The sequence below is a fragment of the Vombatus ursinus genome, unplaced genomic scaffold, assembly GCF_900497805.2.
Source record: "Vombatus ursinus unplaced genomic scaffold, bare-nosed wombat genome assembly UNPS02014959.1, whole genome shotgun sequence".
In the NCBI taxonomy this organism is placed as follows: domain Eukaryota; kingdom Metazoa; phylum Chordata; class Mammalia; order Diprotodontia; family Vombatidae; genus Vombatus; species Vombatus ursinus.
Window position 1 is genome coordinate 12,879,405 of NW_020954737.1, and position 25,045 is coordinate 12,904,449.

Below are 25,045 nucleotides of genomic sequence, written 5' to 3' on the forward strand. Positions count from 1 at the left end.
TATCCTGCTGGTGGGTCTGCCTGCCTCAAGTCTCTCCTCACTCTAATCCATCTACCATTCAGTTGCCAAAGCATTTCCACTGGCCTATGGACTGGCACTAGTCAGCAGCAAATTTTTAATCAGTTCAAAAAGTGTTTATAACCAATGATCCTTACTTCTTAAACCATATATATGAAAAACAAAACAATAAAAAACTGAGTCTTCCTTGTGCATCTGCTTCTCCTGCTCTTGCCTAAGTCAGTGCACGGAGGCTACCGGAGGGCAGAGGAATTTGTAGTAAAACATTTAAGTATATTACCAGTCCTAAGTACAGTCTGGACTGGGAAAACATTACACTAGCTCACAATACCTTTTCTGTAGGCACTCACCCTTCTTAGGCAGGGTTAGGGAAAAGCATCAAAGAGAGGAAGAGATAAGGAAATGTTAATTGTGAAGAATAATGGAAAAAGAGGTAATTAAAACAGGAAAAGGTTCAGAGGAAGTAGAATAATCTTCCATGGTGGGGACAGAGAATGAAAAACATCCTCTTCTGAAAGGCAGGATAGTGCAGTAGAAAGAACATTGAGTTTAGATTCCAGAGTATTTGGGTTCAAGTCCTGACTTTGTCTCTTATCAGCTGTATAAATGGGGACAAGCCACTCAACTGCCCTGAGTTTTAGTTTTCTGGATCTATAAAATGGGTACCAGAACATCTGTACTACCTAAACTTCATAGGGTTGTTGAGAGAAAATTATTTCTAAAACCATAAATAAAGAACTATAAAGATGAGCTACTACTATTATCATCACCATCTATAAAGTGGGAATATTTATTATATGATATCTAAGGTCCCTTTCATATCTAAATCCAATGATTATTCTTATTATGGTTCATTAGGAAAGGAAAGAGAACAAAGACTCAGGGCAAGCACTTCACTCATTAATAAAGATTGTGCAACGAACTGGAACTTCTATAATGAGTATTATACATCTCTTAGGAACCTCAGAAGTAAACAAGGGATAACAGGTAAGGAACCCCAAATACTTGCTTTTTAAATGTCTCTCTTTTTGACATTTAGAATTCCCTAGCTGTAACAATCCAAATAAAGTAAAATGCCCTTAAAAATTTAGATTCTGAATTTGTACTGCTGTGGGCCCTAAAGGAAATTTTTAGGTTAGAATTTGTTTTGCTTGACTATGCTAATTTGTTGTAAGGGTTTTGTTTTACTTTTCTGGGGTGGCAGGAGGGGAAAAATTGTGACAATTTAAAAAAAAGTCTGCACTTCAAGTACTTAGCTGGATAAATACATCTTAGAGCTTAATTTTATGAACCAATTATCAAAAATAATTTAGATGCATTTCTCTGCCAGTCACATTCCACGAATATTGATGAAGCTTACTCTCTTGCCAGTTCCTCTCCCCACTGGAGGGTGGGCTTCAGCAGCCTGACGAATCGTACAGACCATCAGCTCTATAAGAGCGCTCTCTTGCCGGTCAGACATTGCTGAGGTGAAAGAAAAAGAGTATGATTAGACATGTTCCAATAATCATATGCCAAATAAAATGATAATTATAAAACAGTATATCACCAATACTGATTATGAACAACAAAATTCAGTTAATCTGGTTTTCATTTAAGTTTTTTTCTTGTATAATGCTGACAGATAGGAAGATTTGTAAGGCAACTGAGAATCAATTACAAGAAAATGCCCTGACATCTAAGATTAAAAAACATGAAATCTGACTAGACATTTTGATAAAACAAGATTTGATTTCAGAGGGATGAATTAGCACACAAAAGGCAAAATAGACTGCATTTCTATGTAAAGTCTATTTTTGTTTAATTATCTTCCTTTAAAGTAAGTTAAATTTCTTTATTTTTTTTTTTTTGGTGAAGTAATCAGGGTTAAGTGCCTTGCCCAAGGTCACACAGCTAGCGAGTATCATTTCTGAGGCTAGATTTGTAAAAAAAAAAAAAAAAAAAGAATTTTTAAAAAGCTTTTTGCTTTGCATCAAAGTCATTTCTAGATGACATTCTTGTACTCAATAAGTCTTCTTGATAACAAAGAATGACAGTTAAAGCAAATCAAACTGGACATCTGATAGTATACATAACATTCTGCACCTATAGTTTCCCACCTTTCTCCTGAAAGGCTCAAAGTATATTCCATCATTTGTTTTCCAAGATTAAGTCAATCACCTTTCAATTAAAAGGCTTACTCATCTTTGGAAGAAATGTTAAACTCGTAAATTTCTGTCTATATATTATTAGCATCAAAGTAAAATACTGCTAGACTAATTATAATGTATTAATACTTACCAAGAAAAAAATCTGTTCCTTTCAAGTTACATTTCATTAACTTTACTATCAGTAAGATATGGTTAGGGATAGAGAGTAAGTTTATGAATCCATATGTTAATTAAACCTATGTAGTCCTTAAGTGATCAAAATGAAGAAATACCTCAGAGTTTTTCATAGTGAAACAGTACAAATATTTTCCCTTAGAAAGCTTCCCACCACCAAACCTTCCGGGACTTCTGTTACAGTACAATCACAAGTTCTTACAAGCCCTGAATTCCTCCTCTTTCCTTTCCTAATGAAAACAGAATGTAGTGAGACCATGGGACTCACATGCGAAAGGGACCTTAGAAATCATGCTGCATAACACCTTATTTTACAGATGTTAATGGTTTTAGTAAATGCCTTCCTAATCTTAAATTACCATTTGGAAAAGTATTTAAGAAAGCTGGAATTTGGGCACATCTTTTAGCACTTGTAATTTAATTCTATCCTAAGTACTACTTTAGTTACACTATCTGAAACCAAAATAACTGAACAGTTTTAAAAGATAGCTTTCTAAAGGGCCAAGGACAAGGGATATTTAACCAATTCTCTTTTCAAAATGGATGCTATGAACTGTCAGATAACATAAATGTTCTACTCTCAGGCACTGCCACTATTCCTTAAACACTCTTTTACTCATTAATTTTCTGCAATATGACTTTCAGCTTCATCATTCTATTATAACTATATTCTTGAAAGCCATCAGTGATCTATTAATCACTAAATCAAATGGCCTTTGTGCAATTCTAATTACTTAACTTTTCTGTTATAACTGACATTACTGACTATGCTCTCTCCCCACTGAAAATATCTCTGAAAATCCCTTTGACTTTCTCCTCTTGACCCCTATCTGGAGGTATTCTGTATGACTCAGCAGTAGAGAAGAGCAGTGCATGGAGGGCTAGATTTGGAATAAAGAAGACCTGGTTTCAAATACTACCACTGACTTTTACCAGTTGTGTGACCATGGGAGGGTAAGTTGCTCAACGTCTGTAAGTCTTGGTTTTCTCCTCTCTAAAATGAGAGTAATAATACTTGTGATACCTACCTCAAAGGACTGTTGTGAGCTCAAATGAAAGAATGCATGTTAAGTGCTTTGCAAACTTTAAAATGTATTATAAATATCCATCATCATTTTATCCATCAGTACTCCAACTTGTCAATTCAAAAACTCATCCATTACCATGGCTCTATGTAAATGACTTCCAAATCTGTACTCTCAAGACTGCTGTATTTCTGACTATGTAATGGAGTCTTCTTGAATGTCTTTAGTCATCTTAAGCTCAGCATTCCTAAAACCTAACTCATTATTTCTCCAGTTGTATTCCTCTGCATCACCTTCTCTTCCTATCATATATATTCACAATACTTCTCTCCATTATCTCTATTAAAGACAATTTAAGAATCTTTGATTTTATCTCCCCATATCTGATAAGTCATCAAGTTTCATCAATTTTTCTTTCTGTCTGTTGCCCAGACACATATTCCTTTATACATAAATGCCATTCAAAACCAAGAACAATTTTTCAACTTTTTTCTATTGATATGAAATGTATTTCTAACATGCCTGGGTAGCTCAAGTCAATCTTTACCAAACTAATAAAATACCTCATGGAAAGTAAAAGTCTCTAAAGGATTAGTTAGTAATATAGTAGTACCAGAAGGAAAGAGTGTACTTTAGAATATTAAAGTACCCAACAATCTTGGAATTCTTCTGGGGGAAGGAAAGGAATAAGCATTCATAAAATGCCTACCATTTGACAAGCACGATATCAAGTGTTTTACAAATATTATCTCATTAGAAAATTAATCAGGGTGCTAAGATATTAATTAAAGGTAGGCAGAGAAGATTTCTTTCAAATTGTTTACTAACAAAGTTATCTTTTTTCCCCTTAAGACAACGCCCTAGTCACCCCAAATCTCCCTAGCCAAAGTACATAAATACACACATACATGAAACAACACTATTTCAAAATTGTTAACATTAGATATTACATTTCAAGTTCAAAAAAGACCTTAAAAACAATGATTTTTAAAAGTTAGAAAATGCTTAAACCCATTAACTTACTTTTCTTTGCTTAATGAAGACGGAACCCCTGCCATTTCAACAATGAATAAGCTCTTAGAGGCTCAAGATAGAATTCAGCAGAGTCAGTGTCCAAATGTTAAGATAAGTATGTACATATTGTGTATACACACAGATAAATCAAGATATAGTAAATGATATGCATGGTTTGGGACTTATTTCTGCTTTTAAGTGGCAAGGATACTTCCTACATATCTTTTCCTCCCCACACATCAATTTTGTTGACAAGCTTTATGGAGCTATATTCTAAATTCTGGCCCTAACTCTAGACTTCAAAGTACCCTTCCTAGGAAACCAAACTACTTATGATTTTTAACAGAAAAGAATACAAATGATAGCTGAGTCTAAATCACAATACACCAACCTAAAATACATAGTGCTCCTTAGTGAATATATTTTTATTATTTAATTTTACTTATTTAAATATTAATGACTTAATTTCATTAATGAGGTTAACAGTTTTTTTTTAAGGCAACTGGGGTTAAATGACTTGCCCAGGGTCACACAGCTAGTTATGTGTCAAGTGTTTGGTCTCAGGCCGGATTTGAACTCAGGTCCTCCTGACTCCAGGGCCAGTGCTCTATCCACTGCACCACCTAGCTGCTCCAAGGTTAACATTTTTGAAAGACACTAAAAGAAGCTATGAGAAACAGTGAATAAAAAAATTTGGGAGAAAAGAATTCTTTTTTTGAGAGGGAGATGAGTCATTGTTGTATCATGAATCATAATATAGATATGAATCATAATACAGATATGTCCCCAACTTATAAATATCCCCCCAACTTATAAATATCCCAAACATATAGTTAAGTGGAGGAATCCATTTTTGGATCCCCTGTTTTAATAGTCCTTTCCTTTGTTCCTCAATTTGGGAAAAATGGGTTATGATTGATCTAGAAATTTACTTTGTCTTATGCAAATACAGAGAGGCATCATTATTATGAGTAAAAACACTCTGGATACATTATGGGGCAAACAAATAAGCTTTTGTGACCTAGTCTAGGAAGAATTTTCTATCAGAAATTCCATTTCCAGTTACAAACAATTAACTTTAAAACAAACTTCTTGGGGCAGCTAGGTGGCACAGTGGATACAGCACCAGCCCTCGAGTCAGGAGGACGTGAGTTCAAATCCGGCCTCAGACACATAACCTTCACTAGCTGTGTAACTCTGGGCAAGTCACTTAACTGCAATTGCCTCACATAAAACAAAAAGAAAAATAAATAAAACAAATTTCTTCATTTGGAAGCTCTTATACTTATATTATTTTTAACATGTTTAAAGAAGATGCCAATACCCAACAGTGCAAGATATTTAAAAATCCATGAATGAAACCTATGGTGTAATAATCAAATATTCTCATGTGGTCAGTACTGTCATATTATTTATTGCTTTTAAACCCAGGCAAACAATCTTATTGTCACTACATTATTTTGATTTAAGAAAATGTGATTTTAAAAAATGGGAGACTGAGATATAGTTTAACTTTTTTGTGTGCCTAAAAAGACTTTCAAAATTTCCACATAAAAAGAGTTGCTAAAAATGTATCACTGTTTCGTATTCTAAGAAATAAAAAATTAGTTGAATATTTGCAACCAACTAATAATATAAGCTTATTGGACTATTATATGGTATTTTTTACACTTGTAAAATGACATATAAGTATCAAACTTGGAAACATTTAGTGATTACTGGGATATCATGACTTTATTTTGTCCTTGTCACCAACCTCAAGGACTTGAACTTTCCCCCTTACTTTTGCAGGAAAAGTAAGTCCTGTTAAACAGCATTTTTATGTGCTAAAATTGAACAAGTTTTTCTGTTGAAATGTAGGACAAGAAATTAAAACCCTTGTTATATGACAAATACATAATCTATCCGTGTTACTGTAATTTTCAATTGAGAAAAAATATTAAAGAAATGGCAAATAAAAAATTCAAAATACTATACCTTCTTCTCCTTGGACAGGTTCTTCTAATAACAATTCTGTCATACATTCCCAATCTTTCAATAGTTCTTGAGAGCTCTCCCACAAACTGTCCACCAGGTAAGCTGCATGTTCATGCAACTAGAAACAACAAGTCAAGAATCACTTGTAATATACATGTAATTAATGAGGTACCAATAAACTTGAGATAATAACACTTCAAGAACCATTAGAATGGTTTGGACTCAATGCTTTTTAGATCAAATGTAACAGCCAGAAGATATATTTAAAAACACTACCTCCCAGTAAGTAATCACAACTCAGAATGATTTTGAACTTTAAAGTTTATGAAGCACTTTCCTTAGAACGCCTTTGTGAGGTAAGCAGTACAAGGACTATATTTCAAAATTTCAATGATCTATACCTCCATTTATATGGATACCTCCTCTTTGGACACTGATCACAACTTTTGTATTTGGTCTTGGATCTATACAGTCTTGTGATGGGACTTGTGGCCAATTTGCTGATGAACATCTCTGAATTTATGACAGACATATAGTTTGTCCAGATGAGGAAACTAAGGATCAGAAATTTAAGTGACTTTTAAGATGTTACAGCTAGTAAGTGGTAAAGCAATGACTAAAACTCAGGATTCATAATACCAAGTCCAGGTCTCTTTTCAATATACCATTTATATACAGCCTTCTTGTTAGCCACTGAGATAGAAAACAAATAGTACAATAAAATTTGGAAAGCCCACCTCTTTTAGGAGGAAACTACTCCCTTAATCATGCTTACAATTAAATATTCATAAGGGTCCTAAAGCAAAAATCTTCATATTAGCCTGTAAATAACTTCTTCTCCGTTGAATAAACCATTTACAATTCATAAACAAGCATCTGAATCATTTGTAATGCACCTCCACTAATTTATTTTTCATATTTATAGATCTCAAATGACACTAAAACTCCAAATTAGTTGATTATTGATGATAAAATTTTAGAAGGAACCCAGTTTAGTATTTCCTGGGTGATTTCCTCTGACAGTCATGGTTTAAGGGGAAATTTATACCAATATACATCCCTTTCAATACCAAAGGTATTTGCTTCTTAATACCTACTCCTCTCACCTACGGCTTCCTGTCTCCTTTCTGGACCTGCTCAGGCTGTGCAGGAAGGTGTGATCTATAGTAGAGAACTTAGTTACTTCATTTCTCAAATATTTTATTGATTATTTAAAACATTACTTTAACTTCTATTGACCTATTCCCCATAATAGAACCCCCACTGACAACAAATAAATATGGTTAAGATAAACAAATCAATACATTGGCCATGTCAAAATTTTTTTGCCTCATTTCACAAAGAACTTTCTTTTACTAGGCTTCAGAAGAGTTTGGGTAGGGAAACCCTGGTCTAATCCAATTTCTGTCCGAAGCAGGAATTTCTTCTACAACATTTCTAAAGGACTGAATCAAGCCTCTGCTTGAATCTTTATGTTCAGGGAACATATTATATTAGGAAACAGTCCAGTGACATCTAACATTATATAATTGATAAAAAAGTCTTAATTATATTAAACAAAAAAATGTCCATCTTTGTAATCCTGTATAATGAACCAAAGGCGATTCTATTCCTTTTGCATAATTATATACTCCTGAAAGAATAAAATTCCTTAAGAATGACAGTATTAAAAAAAAAAGGATAGAGTATAAATGAAAGACTCTTAAACGTACTGGGGAAAGGGGAAAAAAGAAAAAAAAATGATATAAAAGGGTTGGATATCCCATAGATATCTCAAACTCAACATAAGATCAGAGATATCTATGTAAATAGATAAAGCATTTATTAAGTGCTTACTATGTGCCAAGAGCTAAACTAAGCCCTAGGAACACAAATATTAACTTCAAGAGTAGGTGTCTATGTTTAAGGAGTTTAAATTTGAAATGGGGAAAACAACACATAAAAGGGAGCTGGAAATTGAGATTGAGTGGGCCAGTCCCCAGGTGGAGAGAAGGTGGAAAAATCCAGTGTATTAAGAGGGGCCCTAAGAGAGAAATGAGTAAAGATGGCCTGGGCATTTCCTTAATTGGTGGTTTTGGGCAGAAGCTCACCAATTGGAGGCCACAGTGTTGGAGGTACATCCAAAGGTGAGAAGGTTGCTGAGATGGAAGTGGAAAAATCAAGAGTGTCAAGAGGAGAGCAGGAAAGATCTCTGAGGTCATCTTGTCTAAAACTATCACTCTAAAAAGATAAGGAAACTAAGTCCCAGAGAGTGAGGGATTTACTTAAGGTCACAAGGTAATAAGTGGGACATCTAGGATTTAAATTCAGGTCCCATTACTCTAAGTTCATAATATTTTCTAGTGTGACATGCTGTCTTCCATAAAAAGAACTTATTATTTCTACCCATATATTCACTCCTCTTAGTACCTTATATCTGTTAAAGGCACCACCATTCTTCTTTTTTTTTTCTTTCTTTTTTTTTTTAAAGGCAGTTGGGATTAAGTGACTTGCCCAGGGTCACACAGCTAGTAAGTGTCACCATTCTTCTAGTCATACAGATTTATAATCCTGGAGTAATCCTAAAAGCAATCTTCAACTCTTCTCTTTTCCTTCATCCAATCAGTTGCTAAGTCTGTATCTCTAAAAGCCATCTCCTTCTCTATACTCACACAGGCCACTACTCCACTGTAGGTCATCACTACCTCTTACGTGCAGCTATATGGTACAATGGATAGAGCTCTGGTCGTGGAATCAGGAGGATCTCAGTTTGAATCTTGCCTCAAACACTTGCTAGTTGTGTGACCTTGGGCAAATCACTTAATCTGCCTGTCTCTGTTTCCTTATCTCTAAAATGGGGATAATAATAGCACCTATCTCCCAGGGTAGTTGTGAGCAAGAGACAGTATCAGTAAGTACTATGTAAAGTTCAAAGTGCTAAATAAATGCTAGCTATTGTTATTATTGTTGTTGTTATTGTTTTAATAGCCTTCTGATATATCTCCCAGTCTATCCTCATAGAAGTAAGAAACTGATATTCCTAAAATAATCTCTTATTTAAAAAGCTTAAGGGGCTCCTCACTGTGGTTAAGATAAAATATTTGTGGCATTTAGACTTTTTTATAATCTGTGGCCTAACTATTTTTTAGACTGATAATATACTCCTCTTCCACATACATTCTAAATTCCAATAAACCTGCCTAATTGATATTCCACATTCACAACATTCCATGTTTGCCCTCTGTCCTTGCACTGCACCCCACATTCAGAATGCTCTCCCTCATCCTGTCTTTTGAAGTTCCTAGCTGAAATTGTGTCACATAAACAGGGCCTTTCGTGATTTTCCCAAGTGTTCCACCTTGTCCCCTGACCCTGAAATGCTGCATTTTAATATTGTGTGTGTGCGTGCATGCATGTGTGCATGTGTATGTGTATACAGGAAGAGAGAGAATTTATTTGTGCATATCTTGTACCCCCTGTATAATGTAAACTAAACGAATGCAGGGACTATTTCAGTCTTTGTATCTCTCATGCTTAGCACAATTCTAAGCACCTACTGGATGCTTCATAATTACTTTTAAAATTAAGTTGAGCTTTGGATGCTGTACATTCCCAGTTACTGAGAATCTATACAAAAATCTCACTCCAACACTTCTATCTTTAATAGCTACCTTTCTGCTAGCCCTTTTTCTTCTGCCGTTTACATAACTGTTCACTCTTTTCTTTCTTCCAGTCTCTGGTGATGAAATGGACCTTCTCTGTTCTAAGACCAATTCCTACATGTGACTTTGATCTCATTCCCCCTCATCTTCACCACTAGATTGCAGCTTCAGTCATGCTCTCCCATCCCCAATCTACCTGTTCCCTATTTACTAGTTCTTTCTCTTATGTCATCAAATATGATCAAGTCTTTCTCATCTTTAAGAAACCTCCATTAGACCCTAATATTCTCCAGTGCTATGGTCCCACATCTCTGATCTTTGTCAGTCAAATGTTCAGAAAAAGCTTTCTGCACTCATTGTTTCTACTTCATCTGGTCTCACTCATTCCTCAACTCTTTGTATCTGACCACTGACCTTTTCTCACTTGACTGAAATTGCTCTTTCCAAAGTTATCAATCTGAATCTTTTCTCAGTCCTCTTCCTTCTCAACCTCTCTGTTGAAGATAAACTTCTCCGGGTTTATATGGCATTATTTTCTCCTAGTTCTCCCCTACCTTGATTGACCATATCTTCTTAGTTCCATCTGAAAGCTTACTATGTTATCATACCCCTAACTGCAGTGTTACCTCTGCCCTAGGTCCTCTTCTATTCCTTTTCTACATCACCTAATCAAATGTACATGACTCAAAGAGCTATCTATCGAGTCTCAGCTTCTCCCCTGTGCTTCAATATCACATCAACGACTGTTTATTGGATATTTCAAACTTGATTTCTGGGAAACACCTCGAACTCTACGTGTCCAAAAGAGAATTCATTATATTTCCTCCCAAATTCATCTCTCTTTCAGCCTTCCCTATTTCTGTCAAAGGTACTAGCATTCTGATAGTTTCCCTAGTTGGTAATTTTTGAAATTTTATAATTATCTATCCTTAACTTCACTCGGCCTCATTTTATATATCCAGTCACTTCCTACAGCTTATCATTTTTATCTCCTCAGCATTCTTGTAATAAATCCGTTCTTTCTACTCACTCTGCTACCACCTTAGTTCAAACCCAAATCTCCTCTCATGTAGCTTATTAAAAGTGCCTCTTAATTGGTCGCCCATCTCAAGCTTCTCACCACTCTTTGAGAAGAGGTATTGTTTATATTTGTATAGTTCTAGCATGTAGCACAGTGCTTAGCATATAGTAGGCATTCAAATGCTTGTTGACTAATCTCATTTAAACACTATAAAATTGGTACTATATTCAGAGAAAATTCTGTGAAGCCCAGTCAAAATAAAGTTCAACTGCTCTCATGCCCCTCAGAGTTAAACTTCTCAAATCAGTAATTTAAATCTGCAGCCTCTAGTAATTCACTCTCCCTCTAATCGTCTGGAATCTGGCCCATTTCTGTGAAACTGCTCTCCTTAAGGTCATTTATGTCTTTCCATTGACCCAATCTTCTTTCAGTTTCTACCCTTATTGATGTTGAACATTCCCACCAAGCCCCCTTTAAAATGTTCTGACTTCCAAAATATTAATTTTTTTGGCCCTGATTTTTCATTTGTCTTTTCAGATTATTCTTTCTATTTCTGTTCCTGAATATTCTCTTCCCCTATCACAACGAACTGTTAGCTTTCCTTAAGATTTAATCCAGATATTCTTCCTCCACAATCAGTGTCATGTACTCAAGAGTTTCTAATACTACCTATATTCAAATGACTCCTCAAAGGATGATTCCAGCCTTGACCTGTCACCATCTCTCTAAATTCACAGTCCTCAGGAAACCTTCAACACAACAATCATCCAATATTTAAAACTTAAAATATAAAAGATAATTACTTTTCTCCTAAAAGTTCAATTATCCTTTACTATAAATAATTTAGCAAAATTTTGAATTTAAAGATTGAGAAACTAGGGCACTGATTAATTTTATATAAATCAATACCACAAAATAATGAATTTTTTGGCTGAGGCCAAGTGTGATATTGCAGTTTTATTTTAATAGCCATTGTTCCTTTTTAGGTTAAGCTAGTTTTGGGAGCCACAAAGGTAGAGGTAAAGATTTACAGTCATGGAAAAAATTCCTTCAGGAAAGGACAAGCACAAAAATACTAGAAATCTCTCATTATGCATACTGTTTTTGATGTAATACAACAATGAATCATAGAACTGTAGAGCCAGAAGTGACCCAGAGAAGATCTAATACTCTCATTTTACACATAAGGAAACCAAAAGTGAGAGATGATATGACTGGTCTAAAATCCCATGGTAAGTTGGTGGCTGAACCATAAGTTAGACCAAATATTAATTCTTTTTTTCCCAAAAACCTTTGTTTGAGGCTGCTTGTCCATTCTGTAAACGTGTCCCTGAGTATGTAAAGAAATAATTTAAGATTTACCTTAAATAAAGTCTCAATGAGGTCTATCTCTTAATAATAATTTATTCTATGGCAAGGAATGCCTCTATTTTCAATAGCACTTCACTTGTAAAACTCTTTATCTGCCAAAACAAGCCATTTTTGAAATTTCCCTTTCTCTACCCCTGAACTAATTTGACCCTTCAGATAATTCTTTCCCCAGTCTCATAGCTATTCTCTCTCCCATATAACTTTCTGAGTCCAGGCCTGAATTCCTTCAAAACCAGGTAATGAAACTGGTTACCCTGCTTCCAGTCTCTCAGCAGTTCATATCAAACTGTATGTACTCAAATATTTTTATTTTTTCATCTAATTCCTAGCTCAGGAGCACAGATGTTCTCTATACCTAATTCTAGAAAAATCTCACCTTCTTTATTTGTCCTTTTGAGTCTTGGATCAAAACAGCTTACATATTAGCAACCTCATTTCTACTCCCTGACTTTCCTCTCTTCCTCCAGGGTCCCTAATGTTATGATTCTGATATTACAAAAATTTTTTAAAAATTATGAACTGGGGTGGGGGGGCAGCTAGGTGGCGCAGTGGTTAAGAGTTCCGGCCTTAGAGTCAGGAGGACCTGAGTTCAAATGTGAGCGCAGACACATGACACTTACTAGCTGTGTGACCATGGGCAAGTCACTTGACCCCAACTACCTCACCAAAAAGGCAATACCAGCCCCCCAAAAAACCCTAACAATTAAGAAACACAAACATTCCAAGATACAAAGAACAAGGAAGAAGAGTGTATAAGAAACTGTGAATATCAAACAACTAAATGTGTTCTACATAAACATATGTATATATAGTTATGTATGAACTTTAATAAGGTTGCAACAAAATTACTCTATGTGACCCTTCTACACTTCTTATAACATATATGTGTATTCAAGCAAAACAAATCAACACAATGGCCATGTCTGTGAACACATGTCCAATTCTGCATCTTTAGTCCATCTCCATAACCTACCAAGAGGGGAAAATATATATGTACATATAAATACATAATAACTCTGTTATACAACCAGTCCCATCTAGTTAATTTAATTTAATGCCACTTCTAAGATGCCACAGGTGAGATTAAATCTCTTTTTCTGACTTTCATATCCTCTGCTCTTACTAAGAGACCGCAGCAATATATCCAAAAACATTATGCACTATTATTAAATTGGATTTGTACTAAAAATGCTAAAATGGTTCTGCATTAGGAAAACATCAAAATAAATAACATTAAAAATGTTATCTAAACTGTATAAATGTTCATCTAAAACTGTATAAATTTTGCAACACGTACGTAGGATAAGGATCTTATGCATGGGAATATATTATACACATACGTTTTTTACTTTTAGAGCACTGAGAATGGAGTCAGGAAGACCTGAGTTCAAATCTACCCTCAGACTACACTTACTGTGTGACCCTGGGAAAGATATTTACTGTTTGCCTCAGTTTCCATAACAGCACCTACCTCCCATGATTGCTGTGAGGATCAAGTGATAATATTTATAAAGAGTTTAGCACAGTGCCAGACACATAATAGGCACTATATAAATGATAGCTATTATTACTATTTTACTCTATACTTAGCAATTTAATGACAAAGAATGGAATAGTCAATGAAGGAATGGCTGTGAAAAGAGAGGCACATTACTGATACTCTATTGGTGGAACTGTGAATTAGTTCAAGCATCCTGGAAAACAATTTCGAACCATGCAAACCAAGTGTCTTAAATATCCATACCATTTTACCCAGTTGTCCTAATAATAATTAGTCATACTCGAAGGATGACAAATATAGAAAGAAAAGTCTCATACGCATCAAAATTGAAAACAGTACTTTTTGTAATAGCAAAGAACTAGAAATAAAACACAGGTTCATCAAATGGGGTACATTAATGCAATGTAATATTACTGTGATGTAAGAAACAATGAACTGAAGAACACAGAAGTATAAAAGACATATGGACTGATACAAAGTAAATTAAGTACACCAGGAAAAAATATACACAAGTACAAAATAAGAAATGGAAATTAAAAAAACAAAACAAAACAACAAAACTGAACGTTCTGTCGTTACAATGAACAAATCAAGTTCTGAAGAGAAGATTGATTATGCACCACCTTTCTTTTTATGCAGAGGTGGAAGAGTATAGCAGTTGGATTCAGGGTGATGTGTTGAGTAAATTTTTCCCCTAATTTTTTCTTTCTCTTTTTTCATTATCATAAGGGATAGCTCTTTGCATGAGGAAGGAAAGAGGATTATACTGGGAGATGAAGGCAATGTGAAAACAAGATATCAAGAAAGTGTTTTATAAAATAAAACATGGAGGCAGAAACAGAAGGAATAGTATCCTTAGAATATCTGGACAGAAAGAGTAAATAAGGGTAAATAGATGACAAATTTAGATCACAAGCTTAATTCAGAAGAATGGTATAGAAATTGTGGGTGATTTTATCTATCTATACGAGGCCTGAACACTGCAGCTGCTTTCGGCATGCCAAAGGATTTCCTCTACATTTTTCATAGGCTGACAGAAATCCTTTAGCTTGCCATAAGTGGCCATAGGGTTGTAAGCAGCTGCAGGTTGTGCAGGCCTGATCTAGACCCACACTGCAACTTTCCCTCTGTCAAAAGTAGAAGGGTTAACAATTTCATGCATTACTTGCCTCAATGATCATTTTATCCACTGACAGTTAAAGAAAAAAAGGAGGAACCTGTGTTTTGGATAAGATTCTTAAAAATAAGCTGACAGTAGAAAATGATGGAAACTTTGAGGGAAGTGACAGATCCATCTTTTTTTTTTAAACATTATACATTTTAATCATCCAGGATACATTTTCTTTCCTCCAACCCCACTGGACTCTCCTCTCCTCCACTGTGGACAAAAGAGTAACAAAATCCATTGCAAACACATATAAGCAATGAAAACAAATTTCCACAACTGCTATGTCCAAAAGAATATTTCTCATTCTGCACTCTGAGATCTTTATCTCTCCATCAGGAGGCAGGTAGCATGTTTCATCATTAGTTCTCTGGAATCCTAGCTGGTCATCATGCTGATAAGAGTAATAATATTCTACCACATTTATATACCATAATTTGTTAATTCCCCAATTTATGGGCATTTCCTCAGATTCCCATTCTTTCTACAAAAGAGCTAGAAATATTTTTGTACATCCTCAGAGCTTGCTTTGCTTAGAGTCAATCTTTTCCTCAATCTACCCTGCTTCTAATTTCCCCTCACTGTCTTCCTTTTCCTTTCTATTTTTCTGTTGATGTAAAGTATTTCAGTATATCCAGCTCAGTGTGTATTCTTTTGTTCGACCAGATCAGATGAGAAGTCCAAGTGTCAGCCACTCCCCTCTCCTTCCTCCATGTTTAAAGAAATGTCAACTTATGCATAAGATAATTTCCCCTAACTTTCCTTTCTCTGTATTTCTCTTCCCTTGTCTTTCCATTCTTTTCTTTGGATCACCGAGACATATAAAACCACTCCTAGGGCTTAGCTAACTGGACTTCCTCTATGGACTCAGATGATGGTAGAGTTCAGAGGGGACATATATATTATCACTCCATACTTGAATATAAACAATTTATTCTTGTTTAGTTCTTTATCATTGTTCATTCATGTTTACATTTTTATAGTGTGCTTTGCTCCTGTGCTTGAACTTCAAAGTTTCTATGCTGCTCTGGTCTTTTCATCAGGAACGCTAGGGAGTCCCCTATTTCATAAATGGCCCATTTCCCACCCCTCCCCCCCAGGCCTTGTAACATTATACCCAGTTATGGGGGATAAGTAAACTTTTATCTTTGGAAATAATATATTCCATGCTCTTTACTTCTTTACAGTAATGGTTGCTAAATTGTGTATGATCCTGACTATACTGTGTATGATGTTTGGTATTTGAATTCTTTTTGCCTCTCTGCTATCAGTATTTTTTCTTTGAACCAGAGGTTCTATATTTTGATGTTCCTGGGAGTTTTCAGTTTGAGGTTTCTTTTAGAAGGTGACTGGCAGATTCTTTCTATTTCCACTCTGCTCTCTGGGTCTAAGATCTAGGCAGTTTTCTTTTAAGATCTCTTGAAATAGGATGTCTAGGTTCTTTTTTTTTTTTTTTTTCGGTCACGGTATTCAGATATTCCAATGATTCTAAAATTTTTTTTCTCCTTTGCCCATTTTCTAGCTCAGTTGCTTTTGCTATGAGATATTTTATTATTTTTTTTCCAGATTTTTTTTGTTTAAATATATCTTAAGTCTCTGATAGAGTCATTACTTCATGAAATCATTGGCGTCTATCTGGTCCATTCTAATTTTCAGAGCATTTATTCCTTGGGCAAGGTTTTGTTCCTCTTGTGCCAACTGTTAATTCCCTTTCCAATTTTCTTCCATAGCTCTCATTTCTTTTCCATTTTTTCCTCCTCAAGCACTTGCATCACATTTATAAAAATATTTTCTTCTAAATTCTTGTTTTATTTCTTCCTGGAATTCTAGTTGAGTTTGTGCCCAAACTGTATTTTTCTGAGTTTTTGATTGAAGATATTTTGGAGTCAATTCTTTTCTTTGTGTCTTGAACATCTCTGTTACCATAATAGCTTATTGTCATGGGCTTCTTTTTTGTTTGCTCATAATCCAAGCCCATTTCCTGACTCTGGCCTTGATGTTAGGGCTGGGCTCTGCCACACTTCTGGAGGGAAGTGGTTGGTCATGCTGCTATTTTCTTGGAGTATTGAGTGTTGTTACAGCAACAGGATGCGGGACAGGTTTTCTTTCAGTACTCCCAAAATGATCTGATTCAAAGACTGAGCTCTGTAAGTTCTTGACCTGGTTTTGGGTATGTATAAAAATAGACTGCCACTCTCAGCCAGCTAATAAGGTCTATTGGTTCAGAGGGGCAGAATTGTAGGCTTTCCTTTGGTCTGGAATTCCAACCTTGCTTACTCCTCTGCAGGTGAGGCTAGATACTAGAAACGAGATGCTACTTTTTGCATAGAGTGTAGGCTACACCACTACTGCTACAGCTGGCTTTTGAACTTCCTGCTTTCTTGGTATACCACCCAGGGACCTTCCTACTGCCACCACTGTGTGCATGTCACCTTGATCTACAACACAGTAGGTAACAAAGATTCCAGTTAGCACTTGTCTCTGTGGCAGTACCTCTGTTTGGGTCTGGGACCACCTCTTTCCCTGGTGTACAGCCTTTCTCTGGGCACTAGAGTGTGGCATGTTTCTGGACTGATTCATCCTAAACATCCACAAATCTCCCTATGCAGAGAGGGGCTGGACAAAAGATTTACTGCAACCTTTCCTGGATTTCTTCATTGGAATTCATTCTGATGAATTTTCTAGGTGTTTGGAGAAATCTGTGGATGGGAGCTCATCACACTGCTCCCTACAATTCCACCATTTTGGCTCTGCCCCAAGACCACTCTGTCTTAGAATTTATGACAGAGAAAGGGAAAGCCAGGCATAGTCTGATATGCATTGTAGACTTTGAGAGAACAAGTTTCAAAGGGCTCAGAGAAAGAACAAGCAGGACTCCATGGAAATCCATCATAAAGGATAGAAGTTCTTAAGAATTAATTTCTTATGAATAAATTTTTAAGAGACAAGAGAAACAATTTGTATGAGACTGAAAAGAGAGTTGCACAAAAAGATGTATAGGGATGTACAGGGAACTCAGCAATCAGTTTGTACTTGGCTATTCCTTCTCTCACAGACCTAACACAGTAGTCTTAGATGGGAAGTCAAAACGCTCCTTTTTCTCCATTGCCATTTCCAGATTCTCTCTTTACTGCCATCACTCTTCTTCTTTGAAGCTCCCTCTTAAAATTTTTTATCCTACAAGGATCATGGTGGCTGTTGTCTACTGGCGCCCAGGTCATTTTCACTCCTTTCTTCCTCACTCCCCAATTTCTATTTTTATACTATACCAGAATTCAACATTCATTCCGATGTTTCTTAAAAAACAAAACAAAACAAAACAAAACAAAACAAAAAACGAAAACCTAACTTCTACATTACTTAATATTCTCAAATCATATGACCTACTCCTTCACTGGACCTTAGTGATTTAGAGACAATAGTCACACACTGGAACTCACCTTACCCCCAAGTGTTCTATTTCCTTGATTAAAATATCTAACATTCCTTATTCTGACTTTAACATCCTATTCTTCTATTTCTCCCTCTATCTCACCCCGCTTAAGCTTATTCTTATCCCACATAAAGATAAAAAGGAATTTGGCTGGCAAGGAAAGCCAAGGATAACAAAACAGGATTTTATTTTTAAAAAGTTGCATTTGGTAAAGTGGCTTCTCCACGGTTGTACAAATGAGCTCACTTTTTCCTGACACATTTTGTTAGTAAACATTAAATACTTCTTAATTATTAGCATTTCAAATTATTTGTTCATCTTCTATATAAAACTCACACTTCTCTCAGTAGCTAGTGCCCTCAACCCAAACATATTTTGTACATAATTTATATGTAAATTATCTGGATACCTGCCTCTCCATTCCCTCATTCACTCCCCCCCAGTATAATCTAAGTTCCCTGAAGGCAGGGATAGTTTTGATTTTATCTTGGTACCCTTAATGCCTGGAACTTAGTAGGCTCTTTATAAATGCTTGCTGAATATATAAATAATACTTTTAGGCAAACAGTAAACAAGTAAAATAATTTATGAAAGCTGGCTATCTTTCTATTATATTGGAAAGTATTGCAATAGTGAAGGCAAATAACTTTTATGAGGCTCACTGGATGAAATGCAATTCCCAAAATAATAGTCTTTTACAAACATAAAAACAAAATCTTTCTTATTCTCTTCCATCCTACCAGGAGAATTTAAAAATATTCTTCCAATCCCAGTTCCTGTAGACATTTTACAACCTGTTCTATTCTTCCTTTATTTTTTTGAGAGTTGGAAAATTACTTTAGATTGTGGATGAAGATGGTGATACTGTTTCTAGGACTGGCTTTCCTTCAGTGCTTATTGTGCCCATAAGATAGGCTTATGGGAAAAAAAGGGACTCAGCAAGGCTCTACTAGTTATATTTTTAATTTTCTATTATTTAATTTTATGTTCTTGATATTTTTGGACGTCTTAAAAAAACTCAACTTGAAAGTCTCTGGTTGATTAATTTGCCTTTACAGTTTGTGTATACAAAGTAAACTAAATTTCTTTTTTTGTTGGAAGCTCTTTGATTATAATATTAAACTGCCAATTAACACTCATTTTTGCATTCTTTGCAGTGTCCAGAAGAGCACCTCTGTAATTAAAAAAAGGATTGGATTTGGTTATTCTATACTTTTCTTCTACAAATTTACATATTTTCTAATGCTCACAAGTTATAAGTGCAGCAGCTGTTACTTCCACCTGCTGTGTCCAAACCTGAAGCTAAGAAAGAGAAGGGGAAATAGGGAGACAGACAGACAGAGAGAGATGTCTGGGTGGTTCAACTATTGTGGAACTTTTCATTTGAGAAAACTAATTCTAGATGGAAATTTTTACTGTCCCTCTTCTTCCTCACTCTCCCAATCTGAGAGACCTTTTCTTAAGTTCGAAGTTCTTTAAAATTTATTTATATTTCTGTTTAATGAGTATTGAAAAACTGGTATAAGACAAAACAAATGCTTGATCACAGCAAACAAAACAAAGAAATGTATAAACTGTGGTCTTTGTTTTGTTGGTGGAGAAGCTGCAAAATTTAATCTTGGTTTTAGGATACTGCAGCCAGCAAGTTGGGCTGCAGACCCCTAATCCTGAACTCCAACTTTCACTCCTTAAATGCACAAAAACTTCTTACAGTCTCATCTCTTTTCATGAACACAAAGCAGTAATTTTATTTATCAAGATCCATGTGTTTTTGCTAATATCAGTATCACAGGGAATTTTTATTGTGCATTCTAGGACCTTGAATATCGGTAGTTTATATTAAATTTAGACTTAAGGAAAGCTGCCTTACATTAGTCCTCCAGAGTGCTGGGCCTGAAGTCAGAAAGACTCTTCTTCCTGAGTTCAAATTTGCCCTCAGCTACTTACTAGCTGTGTGACCCTGGCAACTCGCTTAACCCTGTTTGCCTTTGTTTCCTCATCTGTAAAATGAGCTAGAGAATAAAATGGCAAACCACTCTAATATCTTTGTCAAGAAAATCCCAAATGGGGTCACCAAGAGTTGGACATGACTAAAAAACGACAGAACAACAAAAATGAGACTTAATCTTAAAAGAAAGGGTCTCTTATCACACAAAATTTTGTACCTAGTAGCACAGCTAATTAAAATAATATTTTTTCTAACTCATGATTAAACAATTCCTTAGAAATCAGAGCAATAAATTAATTCATTTCACTATATGTAACTGGCACATACCCATATTATGGGGAGTATCACCATCAATAACACTTGTCTTTTTTTTTTGGCTTGAGCAAGTACTGAGTCCCATGAAATTATTTAAGGTAGTTTGATATTCAAATGAACATTATCTAAGTGTATGACAAACCATATGTGTTTTATGCCAAGCTGTTGCTGCATTTGAAAGTTAAAATATTTTATATCCAGTACACAATAGAACGAAGTGTCTTGGATCTGAAGTCAGGGGACATGAGTTCAAATTCTGCTTATGTCCCTTACTATTCTTGTCGTCTTGGACAAATAAAATACCTTGGTTTCCTCAGCTGTGAAATGAGAGAGTGTTGGACTAAAAGGTTTCTAAAATTCCTTCTGGTTCCAAATCTAAGATGTATCACTTATGAACCCTTAGGTCATCAAATTGTCAGATGAAAATTACTGAAAAAAATTTAGTCTTTATGGCAGGTGTGGTTCCAGCTTTCTTCATTTCCATTAAGTAGAATATGTTTGTTAAATGAATGGCAGTACATAATTACATTAAGGGAATTGTATGAAGTTGTTGCAATTCCATGGTTCAAAAGCAGAACCTTGAAAATCATACCTAATACTAGATGAAGAAATGTAGAGGACCATAGAATCACAGACTTAGAGCTGAAAGGGATCTTGGAGGGCTGATAGTTCAACCTTCTTTATTTTAAACAGATGAAGAGTCTAAACTCAGAGAAGCGGGTACCTGAACCCAGGTCTTGTTGGCTTTGAGGACAGTTCCCTATCCACTATATCATGATGCTTCTCTATGAATTAAAAGCATTTAATCCTAAAGGTTCTGAATATTCACGGAAAAAAAGATAAGAAAAAGCTGGAGCAGTTTATAGAAAGATGTGAACTCATCCGCTACTTAGGTTCCAAGATGACCAGAAAATATAAGGAACTTCATTTTGGAGCTATTGACTTTGACCATAAATTACAGACATTTTCTCTCTCAAAAATGTGAACCCAGTCACTGGTTAATTTTGTTTGACTATTCACCATGATGTATAGTTAGATAATCCTCCTATGGGAAAATTCCCACAATGTGGGATAGGAAAAGAAAATCAAGTGCTACCACTCTCTATTTTTCAAGTTACCTTCTAGATGGCATGATAAAGTATTCAGACATAACAACTGTCAGGGGCTTCTGTCCATCAGAAAGGAATATCTTTTCTAAGCATAGGATTTCAAATCAAAGGAAATAAAATCTCTTTTTGGATGAGTTTTGGTGTTTTAACAAAAGAATAGCCATATAATAATATTACTTGCCAAAACATGCTTCAGAATGTTATTAAAAATAACCATGTTTCTTTGCTTTGTTAGTTTTTGTTATTTAAAATAGGTTAATAGAGAAATTGAACAGACTTTTTGGTCATTAGAGAAAGATACTCATCAAATATGTTGGGCGGCTACAAGCAAAAATAATATAGATATAAGTAAAATAGGAATGTTGGATGTATTCTCAATTTATGTGATTGTTTTGTAAGTAGAATGAATATAATGTTACCTTAAAACTTTCCCTATCTACATGTGAATAAATATGGGGTGCTTTTTTTTTTACAATAAATAAAAAAAAAGAATTGCTAATAATTGGTATTTGTGTTGTCATGATTTAAGTTTGTTATTTAATAGGATGGAGTTGTTAGATACTGTGTATTTAATGAAGAGAGCAGAAATAAGATGAGAAACACACGAACCAGTTTATGGGGTCAATGTCTATATTCATGAAAAAGAGAGAAGGCTTAGAAGACTCCCCTTGGCCACACTAAGCTCCAAGGCTAACTTTATGGAATAAGATTTTCTAGATGGTACAGCAAATTCTTTGAATTCTAGTGATTAAAAAGAGGCACACAGAGGAGGAGGAAGTGATAAGGTAACAAGCACTTATTAAGCAACTATTATATGCTAAATACTTTATCTCATTTGAACCTCACAACAACCATGGGAGGTAGGTGCTATTATTAACCCCATTTTACACTTGAAGAAACTGAAGCAAATAGAGGTTAAGGGACTTGCTCAAGACCACTCAGCTAGGAAGTGTCTCAGGTTGGATTTGAACTCAAAGCATTTAAAAAAAAAAAGCCAAATGGCTTTTGCAAATTTGAAGTAATATAGTCCTTTGGTTAAAGTGACAACCCAGATCTAAATATCTTCTAAACAGCGTATAATAAAGTGGTTCCAAAGCATCCCTTCCCCCAAGTTTTCCAAGTAAGAGCTGAAGGCACTGAAATTTATATGGAAATTTCACATGATGAAAAGATATAAAGTATTATGTAAGTACTCAGTTATCATTACTCATAAGATCCCAACACTGTCCTTACTGGGACTGGCTTTTGATATCCCTAAAGTCTTATGAGGAGATACTAGTGGCTGGAAGAGGAAGGCTGGGACTTTTATCTATTTCTACTATCAATTTCAAGACAGAAATATAGAAGTCTGTTTTTCTTATATACCACTCTACCCCTCACTGCCTTATTTTCTGCTTTGAAATTATAATTATGTTTCATCTCATAACAACCAAATTGGGAAAGATAACAAAAGTGGAAAATTTAAGGTTGGAGGGATTGTAGAAAATGCTCTCTAATTGTCAAGGCATAAGTTATGCCACAAAATGTTTATCACTTTTTACTAGCTGGATATGGAAAAAGGGCGGGAAGAGAATGGTAAGCAGTCATTCTTCCATTTTTCAGTTCTTTCTCATAGAAAATCACAAGATTTCAAAGCCAAAAGTGACACAAAATAACAATAATGATAATAACATTTCATTTGAGCCCCACAAGAACAAATATTGCTATTCCTATTTTATAGATGAGGTGACTGAGAATGAGACATGTTAATGACCTGTTTAGGATCACATAGACAAAAAGGGTCTAAGACGAAATTTGAATCAAGATCTTCCAACTACAAGTTCATTGCTCTATACGTCGATTTTCAAGAGGTCCTCAAGTCTAACCCATATCTGTACAAGAACCCATTGATAACATATTCAGCAAATGGTCATCCAGTTTCTGCTTAAACAATTTCATCAGAGGGAAACTCTATCTCCTAAGATAGTCAACCTGCACTTGGAAAGTTCTGATGGTTCAGAAATTTTGCTTTACATCAAACTTAAATCTGCTTCCATTTCATCAAGTTCACTTTCCTCATTTGAAAGCTGAAGAGATTGAGGCTGAGAAAGAATAAGCAGCATACCCAGGGTCACACAGTAAGTGACAGAAGAGAATTCAAACCACCATCATAAATACAACTCTCATGCTCTGATTACTGCACCAGAATAAGTCCTTCTACTACACCCCTCTTTTAGTCTTTATGCCTTGTATGGACTGGGATCATAGGTTTGTGTGAAGATGGATGGTAGTGAATGTAGTAAGTCTAACAACAAGGGCATTTATTTGAAATCTCTGTGAACTTGCAAATCTTAAGGACGACGTGAGCTGTAGGTGCAGCAGGTGCCTGGTCCTTTTCTTGAGTCAAAATGCTTAAGCTTTAAATACAGCATGTTAATAGAAGTACAAAAAGCAAAGACCAATTTTAAATGATTCAAAGTGCAGTGAATGGAGCACTGGGCTTGGAATCTGGAAGATTCATCTTCCTGATTTCAAATCTGGCTTTAGACACATACTAGCTGTGTGATCCTGGGCAAGACACTTAACCCTGTTTGTCTCAGTTCCTTACCTATAAAATGAGTTGGAGAAGGAAATGGCAAACCACTTTAGTATCTCTGCCAAGAAAACCTCAAATGGGGCCACAAAGAGTAGGACACAACAAACAATAACAAAAATTGGTTCATTCAATTTTACTCAAGATATATACCCCTGCTACATGAATAATAACTTTATACACATATCATTACAATTCTTTGCTTAAATCTTTTCTTATTATAAATAGTGCTTTTTAGGAACAGAAAGGGATAAAGGAAAGGAGAAGTATTAGAAGCTCTCAATGTCACTTAACTTTACCACTGATTAATGTGTAATACTGGATGAGAAACTCAAAGATTAATAAATGTTAATAATGCTAGTAAATGTCAGGTATGTGCATAATTATTTCATCCCCATTTTTTTCATGAAAAAAGAAAGGGAGAAATAACACAAATAAATACAGCAATACCCATCAATGTGATGAAAATTAACTTCTCCTATCTACTACTGGGTCAAGTTCTCCTCATCTTTCCTGACCTCAGTTGGACCAGCCTGATCAGAGCCCACGTGATTTAGCTTCTCTTTAGTCAGGCCAACTAGGTGATGCCAAATTGTTTATTTCAATATGTA

The 25,045-nt window shown here is 35.2% G+C and overlaps 1 protein-coding gene across 1 annotated transcript in view; it reads right to left on the bottom strand.

Annotated features, from left to right (window-relative positions):
- Positions 1-25,045, bottom strand: part of STAG1 (stromal antigen 1) — a 355,079-nt gene that overhangs the window by 81,351 nt on the left and 248,683 nt on the right. Inside the window, exons 15-16 of the mRNA XM_027845191.1 lie at positions 6,359-6,476; positions 1,379-1,482 (exon numbers count right to left, since the gene is read on the bottom strand). Coding sequence (XP_027700992.1) covers positions 1,379-1,482; positions 6,359-6,476 — 222 coding nt within the window. The remainder of the gene's footprint in view (positions 1-1,378; positions 1,483-6,358; positions 6,477-25,045) is intronic.